The sequence below is a fragment of the Pristiophorus japonicus genome, chromosome 1 (genome assembly GCF_044704955.1).
Source record: "Pristiophorus japonicus isolate sPriJap1 chromosome 1, sPriJap1.hap1, whole genome shotgun sequence".
Classification (NCBI taxonomy): domain Eukaryota; kingdom Metazoa; phylum Chordata; class Chondrichthyes; family Pristiophoridae; genus Pristiophorus; species Pristiophorus japonicus.
The window spans coordinates 324,964,636-324,977,697 of record NC_091977.1 but is presented as its reverse complement, the minus strand read 5'-3'; the positions used below and the strand labels follow the sequence as shown (position 1 = coordinate 324,977,697).

The 13,062-nt window shown below is 38.0% G+C and overlaps 2 protein-coding genes across 4 annotated transcripts in view; one reads left to right on the top strand and one right to left on the bottom strand.

Annotated features, from left to right (window-relative positions):
• Positions 1-11,218, bottom strand: part of mrpl13 (mitochondrial ribosomal protein L13) — a 194,865-nt gene extending 183,647 nt beyond the window's left edge. For both annotated transcript variants that reach the window (XM_070888813.1, XM_070888820.1), the window contains exon 1: positions 11,129-11,218. The gene's annotated coding sequence lies outside the window, so the exon portion shown is untranslated. The remainder of the gene's footprint in view (positions 1-11,128) is intronic.
• The window catches only part of mtbp (MDM2 binding protein), a 98,244-nt gene that overhangs the window by 23,324 nt on the left and 61,858 nt on the right, over positions 1-13,062 (top strand). Inside the window, exons 9-12 of one of the 2 annotated variants that reach the window (XM_070888777.1) lie at positions 268-362; positions 4,666-4,735; positions 5,915-6,032; positions 11,088-11,258. In XM_070888777.1, coding sequence (XP_070744878.1) covers positions 268-362; positions 4,666-4,735; positions 5,915-6,032; positions 11,088-11,258 — 454 coding nt within the window. Of the gene's footprint in view, positions 1-267; positions 363-4,662; positions 4,736-5,914; positions 6,033-11,087; positions 11,259-13,062 lie in introns of both variants that reach the window. The other variant, XM_070888769.1, reaches the window with a different exon arrangement.

The following is a 13,062-nucleotide window of genomic DNA, read 5'->3' as shown; positions in this document are numbered from 1 at the left end:
ATAAGAGCAGGTGTACAGATTTCAACTAAGAAAAGTGATTTTGTTTTAATTTACACTGTTGAAAACCAGCCAGACAAATATTGGCAAGGATCTGCATCATGGACACCAAACTGACAAACTAACCCCATGCTTTATAAACAGAATTCTGAGTTTACTTAATAAAATATATGGAGTTTACTTATAAGTATTCAATTTGGTGAAAACATATTGATTATATATCCTTGTTAAAACTGACTTGTAAATAATTGTGTTTCTTTTATGTTTTAGGTTTTCTATTATTATAAGCCAGTCTTGGATTTTGTGCAGTTGGTGGCGCTGTCAGACCTTCCCTCCTACTTCCTATCTGGGATTGAGTTTGAATTGTATCCTTGTTTTCAACTAATGTGGTTTCAATATCTTTTTGTTTGTCATTTTTTCGAGATCTTTTGTAAACTGCATTATTCAGTTTCACTCTTTTGACTTCTAAGAAATACAGGATTTTTGCATTTTTACTGCATGAGAATTGACCTGCCAGCATTAGCTTAATGTAAAGGGAGTGGGTTGAACAAGGGCAAAGGAGTAGAAGGCCACTTCAGTCTGTTGCACTATTCTATTAGATCTCGGCTGATCAGTACCTCAACTACATTTACCCGTCTTTGATCCATATCCCTTGATGCCCTTAAATAAACCAAATTCTATTGATCTGAATCTTGAAAATTTCAATTGACACCCTGCATCCACAGCCTTTTAGGGGACAGAGTTCTAGATTTTAACTCCCTTGATGTGAAAAAGTGATTCCTGATTTCACTCCTAAATTTTAAAGTTATTCCCCCTTCTGGATTCCCCCATCAGAGGAAATAGTTGCTTTGTATCTATCCTTTCGAATTCTTTATCATTTTCAATTACCTCGATTAGATAACCCCTCAACCTTCCAAACTGAAGGGAATGCGAGACAAGTTTTTGCAACTTGTCTACATAATTTAACCCTTTAAGCACTAGTATCATTCTGGTGAATCTGCTCTGCACTCTCTCCAATTTATCCTTCCTAAAGTGTGGTGTCCAGAACTAAATGCAGTACTCCAGATGCAGTTTGACCAAGAATTTTGTATTTCAACCCCCTTGAGATGAAGGCAACATTCCATTAGAAACATAGAAGCAGTAGTAGGCCATTCGGCCCTTCGAGTCTGCACCACCATTCAATATGATCATGGCTGATCCTCTATCTCAGCACCATATTCCTGCTTTTTCCTCATGCCCCTTGATGCCTTTTGTGTCTAGAAATCTATCTGTCTCCTTAAATATATTCAGTGACTTGGCCTCCACAGCCTTCTGTGGTTGAGAATTCCACAGGTTCACCACCCTCTGAGTGGAAAAATATTTCTCCTCATCTTGGTCCTAAATTTCCTACCCCGTATCCTGAGACTGTGACCCATTGTTCTAGACTTCCCAGCCAGGGAAAACATTCTCCCCATATCCAGTCTATCCAACCCCATCAGAATTTTACATGTTTCAATGAGATCCCCTCTCATTCTTCTAAACTCTAGTGAATACAGGCCTAGTCGACCCAATCTTTCCTCATACAACAGTCCTGCCATCCCAGGAATCAGTCTGGTAAGGAAACCAAAACTGCACACACTACTCCAGGTGCAGTCTCACCAAGGCCCTGTATATCTGTAGTAAGACATCTTTGTGCCTGTACGCAAATCCTCTTGCAATGAAGGCCAACATACCATTTGCTTTCCTAACTGCTTGCTGCACTTGCATGTTGCATTCGATGACTGGTGTACAAGGACACGCAGGTCCCTTTGTACATTGACATTTCCCAAGCTATCACCATTTAAATAATACTTTTTGTTTTTCCTACCAAAGTGGATAACTTCACATTTATCCACGTTACACTGCATCTGCCATGTGTTTTCCCACTCACTTAACCTATCTAAATCGCCTTGCAGTGTCTTTGCTGCATCCTCACAACACACAATCCCACCTAGTTTTGTCGTCGGCAAACTTGGAAATATTACATTTGGTTCTCTCACCCAAATCATATATATGTGAATAGCTGAGGCCCAAGCACTGATCCCTGTGGTACCCCACTAGTCACTGACCGCCACCCCGAAAAAGATCCGTTTATCCTACACTCTGTTTCCTGTCAGTTAACCAATTTTCAATCCATGCCAATACATTACCCCTAATCCTATGTGCTTTAATTTTGCACACTAACCTCTTATGCGGGATTTTATCAAAGACCTTCTGCAAATCCAAATACACGACATCCACTGGTTCTCCCTTATCTATTCTATCGGTTACATCCTCAAAAAACTTGCAGGTTTGTCAAACATGATTTTCCTTTCGTAAATCCATGTTGACTTTGTTTAATCCTGTTGATATTATCTAAATGTGCCGTTATCACATCCTTTATAATAGACTCTAGCATTTTCCCTACTACTGATGTTAGGCTAACCGGTCTGTCGTTCCCCGTTTTCTCTCTCCCTCCTTTTTTAAATAGGGTTACATTTGCCACCCTCCAATCTGCAGGAACTGTTCCATAATCTATAGAATTTTGGAATATGACAACCAATGCATCTAACTATTTCCATGGCTACCTCTTTTAGTACTCTGGGATGCAGATCATCAGGCCATGGGGATTTATTTGCCTTCAGTCCCATTATTTCTCCAGTGCTATTTTCTTACTAATAATCATTTCCTTTAATTCCTCTTGCTCACTAGACCCTTGGTTCCCTAGGATTTCTGGGACGTTATTTGTATCCTCTTCCGTGAAGACAGAATCAAAATATTTAATTGTTCTGCCATTTCCTTGTTTCCCATTATAAATTCTCCCATTTCTGACTGTAAAGGACCTACATTTCTCTTCACTAATTTTTTTCTTTTTACATACTTGTAGAAACTTTTGCAGTCGGTTTTTATGTTCCTTGCATGTTTACTCTCGTACTCTTATTTGCCTTTTTGATTTCTTTTTGTATCTGTGCACTAGCTTTTAATATTTTGTGTACATGAGCACCCAAATCCCATTACCCATCCGAAGCTGACTGGACCTCCCGCGCAGCCGGCTCACTGGCTTTCAAATGGAAAGACCACGCGTGCATGGATTTTTGATTAGGCCGCGCAGCCCAAAGAAAGGAACATCGATTACAATTTGTCTCTCTCTCTGATCCAAAGTGGATGGCCTCACATTGAACTCCATCTGAAAACAGCAACTAATATGTATTCTGCATGATAAGTTCATTCATTTAGATTTTCTAATTACTGTAGCAAGCATAAATTCAGCTTTAAGTAAACTGTTATTTCAGCTCGCTTTATCTGTTTTATATCTGGTATGAAAGATATTGGTTTTGTCATGTATGTAACCATCATGCAACGGTAATCTTCATGTAACTGTAACCTTCATGCAACTCCTGTACACTGTACTTATACCCTAGAAATGCACACCCTGATCACGGGGTGAACTTGTGGGAGACACTCCTCACCTGGGTTTCCAGGTATAAAAGGGGAGGTCCCACCCAGGGTCAGCACTCCTTGGTCCTGGGAATAAAGGTTAACGTCATGTAGTGACTGTGTCTGCAGTACATGCCTCGTGTGAGTTTGTAGTACGGTGCAGGGACACCACAGGTTTTGTCAGTGAGTCAGATGAATTTAGCAGTTACATATGTTACTCCTTGGAGCAGAACGATACTATTTTGCATCTCCCTTATACTTTTGGAAATTCGTTTGAGTGGAAATTCAACAACCGCAACTTGTATTTATACAGCGCTTTTAATGTGGTAAAATATCTCGCGCTTCACAGGAGCATTAACAAACCAAATTTGACACTGAGCCACATAAGGAAATATTAGGGCAGGTTTTAAGGAACACCTTAAAAGGAGAAAAGAAATGTAGAGAGGTGGAAAGGTTTAGGCAGAGAGCTTTGGGCCTTGGCAGCTGAAGGAACGGCCGCCAATGGTGGAATGATTAAAATCGGGGATGCGTAAACGGCAAGAATTGGAGGGGCACAGAGATCTCGCAAGGTTTTAGGGTTGGAGAAGGTTAGAGGGATGGGGAAGGGTGAGACCGTGGATTGATTTGAAAACAAAAATAAGAATTTAAAAATAGAGTTGTTGCTTAATTAGACTGATGTAATGACCAGTCTATAAAAACTAAAATCTATGAATTATACCTGTCAAAATATTCAGTGTAAATGAAAATCTAAAGTTTATTCTGTTTTTAGAAATGAGAATTTAAACTGAATAAACCTCTTGTCTCACACACTTTAGCATCATGGCTATAAAAGAACAAACTTTAATTTATAACTGCAACACTTATTGAAGACACTTCTTGTAGGGCTCAAGTGTTTGTTTATTCCGTAAGAGGGCCAGCTAATCCCATGAGTAGAAAGTAAAATCATAAAACAATGAAAACTATCGCAGACTAATTTAATGTTTTAATAACCATTGAAATGCAGCACTATGATTCATTTAAAAATTGCAATAGGATACAAGCAAATTTTCAATCTGTATAGTCTGTGCAATGACAGAGTGCTTAGGACTTCCACTTTTTAATTTGTTTTTGTATTTCTGGAGATAATGATTGTCGGGGAGACATTTTCCATGTTCCTCTTGTATTAAGAGGCCTCATTGATGAATGTTATCTTGTCTTTAATGTGTTGAGTACCTTAATTAAATTGTACAGCAGTTTATCAAGAAGTGATGTCCAAGGCAAATCAAAGCTTCTGCTGAACCAACTTTCTTCTCTGCAAGGGAAGGTATGCTCTTGCTGTCTGAGGTTAAACTTCCAAACAAAAGGTTTCGGCAACCATTTTAGCCTTAAATAATGGAGCAGGTGGCATCACACTGCCTGTCCTTGTTTTTGCTTCTGCTGTAATGTCTATTGAGATATGTGATTTATAGACTAGAGTCCTGTCCGCGTTGGAAAAATTATTTTGATGGGAGAACCTCCTTTATATGTGATGAAACTGAAATTAAAATATTCAAACCTTCCAGATTCAGGGGCAGGTCAATTGGTCAATGTGTCCCTGTATGGATAAGAGAGGTTTCAATGTTTACATATTTAAATGCAGGCACACTTGTGATCAGGACATAAACCTGACTTCTGGATTGTTTTCCTCTAGTCTCAACCACCCATTCTAATAAAAAAATAAATCATGCTGCATATTCTTTTGGCATAACAAAAGCAGTCCACTGATCTATTTGTACTTTTGTGTCATTCAGTACACGTGATTGTGTGTGACTCATAAATGTCCGCATCCTTTGCTGCAGTAAGCAGATCACCATCCTGTTAGCTTGATCGTTATGGGAGAATTGGCTATTCAAAAATTCTCCTACAACCATTATTTAGTTCTTACTAACTTCTGTTAGTTTTTACCCTTGCACGCTTCCATGTTTAAGCACCCATATCATTATTCAGCACTGTTATTCTTGCCAGTTTTCTGCAAATTCTTTTCCTCTTGCATAACCTCTCCTTACTTTTACCCAGTCACTGCATGCTGCTGTCTTTCAAAATGTTTGTTGTAGAGCTTCCACTGGTTCCTCTTCCTTCCCTTATGTCTAACCTGTGTCCAAATATAGCCATATCACTATCTTTTTAAGAAACTGACTGCTATTAACACTTTTCCATGGTAAATATTTGGTATACTTGCCTCCACACTGAACTCACCAACTGCCATATGACAACATCACAGTATAATAACTCTTATTGTGAAAACTGTTTGCACATGATACTGCTTGTAAAATAAATGTTATCAAATCCCATCATGTGTCTCTGTATAATGTTGTTCTTTCCTCCCCAGCCCCAAAAAATCAGAGCAAGTATATTTCATCATCATCTGTATTAAATTATTGTTCATGCCCATTCAGCTATCTGTATTGTAAATGATTGATTTAAGTTTGTGGTTTGATTCCAATTTTCTTCCTGATACTTCCAGGTGGGAGCTCTTTTTAACCTATCTTGTACTGTGAGCACCGCTGTGATTCTGCCAGCTAACCAGTACAGTACACGAAAATGGAAAGAATATATGGCAAAGAAGCCAAAATGCATTAATGGTAGGTTTGTAAAGCTGTAATTTTACAAGAGTAAAGTACCCTTGTACCTGTAGTAATTTGAACAAACCTGGATTAAATTTTCACTCCTAGATTGATTTTAGATATTTTGTCTGCGTCTGCACCATTACTATCTTCGATCATGTGCTGAAAAGCAATGTTGCCCATTTTACTTGGAAAAGCATAGCTTTTTTTAAATTTCAAAAAAATTAATAGTTGGCAGTCTTATTTTGTATTTTTCATAAGTGAGTTAGATTGTAGCCATGGACTCAATATTTTAGATTTAATATGTTGTTGGGCAAGGATGGTAAGGGAGATGGAGTTAAGATATAGATCAGACATGATGTAATTGAACGGCAGAACAGACTTGAGGGGCTGAATGGCCTGTTCCTATGTTATTTCCTTCAGTGTGCACAATTTAAGTTTGGTCTCAAGTTGAATTACTGCAAAGAATTGCATGAGATGACAACTTCCTATGCTATGTGTAATGTACAAGCACAAATAAAAACTGAAATTAAGGGTGCAACACAAACCTTTTTACAAATATAACATTTTATAATTTTTCATATTGTAAACTGGGGAGGTAGTGCAAATCTGCTAGGTTCCCACAAGTTTTAAATCGGTAGGAGATTATTAAGGGATTTTTTTGTAACTAACAAGTGTTTTTTTAAACTGAGGGTCTTTTGTGTAGGATTAGTTAATCCCGATGAAACTCATTTAAATGCCCATTGCCTGCCATGGATCACTTGTGGAAAAATAGGCTAGGCAGTAATTGCACTGGAACCTGTTTGGAATTATCACATGTCTTTGCCAATTATTCCAGTCTGGAGTAACTTGCAAAAGATGTCAATGGTAAATAGTCACCCGTGTTACAAATAGGAGCCACTCAATTTGTCCATAAAGAATGGAATTCTTTAATTGAATTATTGTAGTCAAGCATGAACGCTGGAGCCAAATTGGGACTGAGCAGAACTCTGGTAAATTCTCAATGGGAGCTAGGTAATCCAGTGATTGATTTTTTTTCTCCCTAATGGAGTCCCCCCACAAAGCATTGAAGCGTCATTTAGCACAAAGTTTGAACTGTTCTATTAAGATCCTGCATAAAGTAGTCATTTATGTATTCTAACAATTACACCAGTCTCATGGACTACTGTAATAGACATGTTGCATTGTATGTTATCTGGTCTGCGGGGCATCAGGTTTACTGTGGTACTTGGAAATAGTATAGAAAGAACAATTGTAACTGTTCGCACATCTTCAGAAATTAATTGGTCTAACAAGGTACCTGTACTTTGTGCTCAATGGGTAGCACCCTCACCTCAGTCAGAAGGTTGTGGGTTCAAGTCCCACTCTAGGCTGACCCTCCAGTGCAGTGCTGAGGCAGTGCTGCCTTTGGATGAGATGTAAAACCGAGGCTCCGTCTGCTCTCTGACGGACATAAACGATCCCATTATACTATTTCGAAGACGAGAAGGGGAATTATCTCCGGTGTCAAGGCCAATATTTCTCCCCCAATCAACATAAAACCGATTATCTGATCATTATCACATTGCTGTGTGTGGGAGCTTGCTGTGTGCAAATTGGCTGCCATGTTGCCCACATTACAACAGTGACTGCACTCCAAAAGTACTTCATTGGCTGTAAAGTGCTTTGAGACGTTTGCTGGTCGTGAAAGGCGCTATATAAATGTAAGTCTTTTAAAATATTTATATTTTAAAAGGAATAACCCATGAACATTCTTTTTCAAATACAATGTACACAGAATGTTGTTTGTGTAGAATTCTGCTTTTGTATTTTAAATTTTGTCTCGAGATTAATTTTGCCAATTCCTTTATCACTTATAAACTGAACACTGCAATACTTGTCACAATGCTAAATCACAAAATTGATTTCCTCTTTTAAATCTTAATGTTGTTATGGAAGGGCAGAAAGCTTCAGATGTGTTAATGGAAATTAAATTGCATTTTAAATGGTGTACAATTTGATTTTAAAGCATCGTGATAGATAACAGCACCTTATATTTATTCTGTGAATTTTCATGTAACCATTACAAATCAGCTTTGCTAGCTGTTCGTATCTTTGCAAACTCATCACATTCTGAAGAGCTCTTGACCTTTTTGTTATTCTTAATTATATTTTAGCACTTCATTTTAAGTCAGCATAAGTCACCCTTATGGTGAGCTCTTAATGAAGTTTCTATTTGGGTTGGAGAGAGGGGGAGCCAATGTATACTTGTTTAAATAAATGTCTCATTCCAAAACAGGAAATCTAACTATATCTGACGTTTAAATTGTAGATATTTGCTTTCTGCAGATATGCTATCAGCTGTTCAGAAATAAACTGTAAAATTGTCCAGTGATTTTAAAATTAAATTCTAATTTGTGAGGGTTTAGGGTCCATTAAGGATGTTAGTAATCGAGAAATGGAACACTAGTGCTTTTAACACCGAGTGTCAGCATTAATTACATTCTGATCATGTATGCCACAGTATATAATACAGCAAAAAGCTCTACCATTGTCAAAATCTCGACCTCCGACATCTTCAGCTCCGGCAGAAGTTTCTTTAATTTACTTGCTAGCAAGGGAAAGGTCACACTCAGTCAATGGCTAAGTGAACACCTCCGAAATGGTACAGTTTCACAAGATATTTATACAGTAAAACCCAAGTTATGGCCTCTCCCTGTGTATGGCTCTATCTCGCAGTCAGTGAATACAGATAGAGTTAATTACTACATCCTTATCCTGACATGGTTTCCAGATATTTCCTTTTGTCAGGGTTGTTAGTTGGCCAGCCGGCCATTATTCGATGAGTGTGTGGTAATGAGCTATTACCTGCCTTGCATTGTGTCAGGATTGTCCAGTTTCTTGGTCAGTTATCTTTTTGCATCAAATGGATGAGGTCTCTACAAGAGATAATAGCTGGTGGTTTGAGTACTTCGAAAAGGGTGGGGTGGCGTGGAACTGGTGTCGTATAGACAATAGTCTATAGGGGGGGGGTACTTGTCTCAGCAGGACTTGCCTCCTAGCTGTCTGGTGGCTATCAGCCCTTTCAAGCCAGGTTTAGCTGTTTATGCAAGTCGACTGCTTTATGCAGAAATTTCTGGAAGGACCAGGACTCCATTTTGTTATATATTAAAAAGGGCACAAAAATACCGTGTGGTATCAGCTTAGATAAAAATACATTTCCACACCATGCCTCAGCATTGTGCCTCAACTGAAGTCCCGACTGTAGCAATCTGAATGGGACTGGCAATTGGTGAAAATGGTTATGGGTTTTATGATGTGGGCTTGTACCTAATGGGAACTCGTCTAAGACTGCCCAAACTTCTTGGTTTTTTTTTCAGTCTTTAATTTTTCTGTAACTATGTAGCTGAATATTATCAATGTAGAACAGTCAAACCATATGCATGTTGAAAAGAATGTGGGCCCATCCGAAGTTTAATCTAAGGATAGTAACTCATTTTGTTTGTCATTTTATCAAATAATTCCATTATTTTGATGAGTTCTGCTGTTTAAAGTTTCTGAAAGATTGTAATTTTTAAATCCCTGAACAATACTGCAGTAATAGTCCATAAATACTCAGGCCAATTGCAGTGTATCCACTACGGAACCAACCAAGATCAGCAATCTCAGCACAGATCAGGATGTGAGCAAGCTGTACAGTGCACTTGCCCACTAAGACATTTAGGAGCTCTATTTTGACAGTGGGTGGGATGCAGAGATCATTGTGCAGTTGACTACTTGCTAAACTTAATATAATTGCTTAATTATTTACCATTTGCAGAATAACAACCTGTGTTAATTTGTTTTAGAGCTGTCAAGCAATTTTTAAAAATAATCGCAATTAATCTGGCAATTTAAAATTTTTAGTCTGTTAATCTTGATTGTAATCACATTTAATGGATACAATTACTGCTTTCAAGTTTGTTTTATTACTGATATCATTCAAAAGCAACCCAGCATAATAACCCTGTTTTCCTATTTTTGGATTCTGTACATCTAATGTGGTGAAGTATATTGTACTTGCATGCTGAATGCCCCATCAGGGACGACTGATCACGTAGCCATGATTATACTAAAGATCAGCATGTCGACAGAAGAACTGGGTTCTGTAACATTGTGACATCGGGGCAGGCCAGCAAAAAGTTTAAATCCTGCCTGTCCATCTGGGTAACATTAGTCAGGAGTGTATTGACACACAATCCTACAGGACCCGTGCCCAAGTGCCTTAGCCAAATATGGAGCCCTGCCGTGGGGAGGAGGAGGAACAACTCAACCTCAAACCCCCTCCCCTGTCCCTAATTCGCCCCATTCTCCTCCAATCTTTACAGCAACAGCAGTCACTCAAATTTGGTGGGGGCGGGCAAAAACCTTGTAAATAAAGCCATTAAGCGAACAACTTGAGTGAGGCGCAGAGACTGGAAAAATAAAAGGCTCGCACAGGCTGTGGGAACAGCGAACTTTGTTTTAGTGAATTGGGGTGAGGGAGAAATTAACTTCCACAATTAACATTCGTTTAAAAAAAAAAATCCAAAAGAATTAACAAGATAATTGCAAGACAACTGCAATTAATTGACGGCCTTACTTTGCATTTTTTTACCACATTTGAATTTTACATTCAGGCTTGTGTATTGTTAGCTTTGTTTACAGCCCAAATTGCTTGCGTTATTTTATGAATCATACGTTGCGGTTTTCACGCACTTTTGTATATGGAAGCTGAACAAATTTAGAATTGACTTCCCTGTATAAATAGTCATAATTTCTTGAGGATATAATCGATATACTGAATATAGGAAAATGCCTCATCTTTTACCTCATCCCAACGGTGGTGGCTAGGAATCCAGTTTATTTTATACTAAATAGGGAACCTTGCACTAACTAAAACAACCAGTTTATTTCTAGCATAAAGTCTTCTGAATTATTCATCATGCTCATAAATCAAGGTTCATGTCACTTTTATGCTTCATCTTTTGTCTCGTGATTTTTAGAACGTTATTAACGACAGTATTTTTCGTAGCTTTCACGTTTAGTATGCTTTAAATCCTTATTTGTTTCCAGTTCCAGAGATTGAGATGAAAGGAGAGATTTGCAGTTATTACCTGTTGATTCAAAGCAACTGTCGAGGTGGCTGCAAGGCAATTGTGATTCATTCAGCCAATCAGATAAATGGAGCAGCAGCTGTAGCCATAGTGAATGGGATGTTGGAAGAAAGAGCTGAAGACAAAAAAGGTGAACATGACACAAGTGGCCAAAATCTTTTGTTTTTGTAACAAATTAAATGAGAACGATGCAACAATATTTGACATTTCTACCATGCTTTTAAACACAATGAAAATGCCCCAAGGTACTTAATGTGGGAATTTAAGGATATTGGAACAGGAATGAAATAGTTCGGAGAGATGACTGAAACATTATCAAAAAGATAGCTTTTGATGAGACTATTTGCTGCCTTCATAATTAATAACAAAACATCCAGTTCCTGGCCTCACATGTTGGTTGGCGAAGTAGGAGATAAATGTGAATCTGCTGCTGTCTTCTGCAGTAAAGCCAAACTTAGCTGGCTATTAGTCTGGGCAAATGTCAATATATGCACCATTCGTTCCTGATTCAGAAAAAAAAATTGTTCAATCTTAATTGCAAATAAAAAATATAAATCCCCATATGGGGGAAATTGTGTTAGGACACTATAACTTTGTGCCATGATCACCTCAATTTTGCATCACTTCAACCAGAGGTTTTTTTTACTGCAGTTAAGAAAAATAAGGAAGAGCTTGCATTTTACCTAGTGCCTTTCAATTTGCATTTATATTGAGCCCTTCACATCCTCAGGGCATAAGCGTTTCACAACCATTGAGGAACTTTGCAACATAGTTTTGAAGTGTAATCTAGACAGCCAATTCCTTTTAATTTACAGTTGCAACTTTGAATGTGGAGCCCACTAGAATCTACATTAGATGGAACACTTGTGCTCTATGATCACGATATAGTGCAAATGGAATTAAATGGCTCCATTTTGAAAATTCATAGAAATTTACAGTGTGAAAAGAGGCCATTCAGCTTGTCATTCCTGTGCCGGCTCTTTGAAGCACAGTCATGCTTAGCCCTACATCCCTGCGTTTTGTCCGTAATGCTGTAAGTTGCTCGTCAAGTATCTGTCCAACCCTGTTTTAAAATTATTTACGGAATCATCTTCCACCACCTTTTCAGGTCGAACGTTCCAGATCTTAATGCTCTGAGTGAAACAATTTCTCCTCATCTCCCCTCCAGATCTTTTTCCAGTGATTTTTAAATCTATAACCTCTGATTATTGACCCACTCACCAGAGGGCAAATAGGAAAAAAATATTCCCTATAAAAACCTCTCTTCTTTAAAAACCTTTATTAGGTCACCTCTTAGCCTTCTCTGTTCCAAGGAGAACAGTCCTAACTTTTGCAACTTCTCCTCATAACTGAAATCCCTCATCCCTGGTAACATCCTGGTAAACCTTCTTTGTACCCTTTTTAAGGTGTGTGTGTGTGTGTATATATATATATATATATATAAAATAATAGTTTTGCCCAGCCGCCTTTTTGTATTGCAACTTTTGTTCATTGGCTCCATTTTGCCACGGCAAATAACTTCTAACATAGTCAATAAATCTTTTTGTATGTAAAGTAAGGATTATAAGCATATTGTATGTTCTTCTCACTCCCCGACCCAGCAATGCACATTTACAACAAACAGGAAATCATATGATTTTATATTTGAAGGCTTATACCAATGGCCTTGAACTGGTTTACCTGTTGTAGTTTTAAAGTTAACACACATTTTCAAGGAAAGCGCCTAGTTGTGATCGAGAATTGCACAGGTGAATCCATGTCCAACCTTATGTAGTGTGCTCATTCCCAACAGGTTTCAAACTCTCTGTTCCAGAATAAACATTGTACAAGAATGATATTAACGCAACACAGTTGATTAATAGTAATTATTTAGAAAATAGTTCAAAGTTCACATCACTGTGTACACTTCATTGGATTAACTGAGCTATAAAATT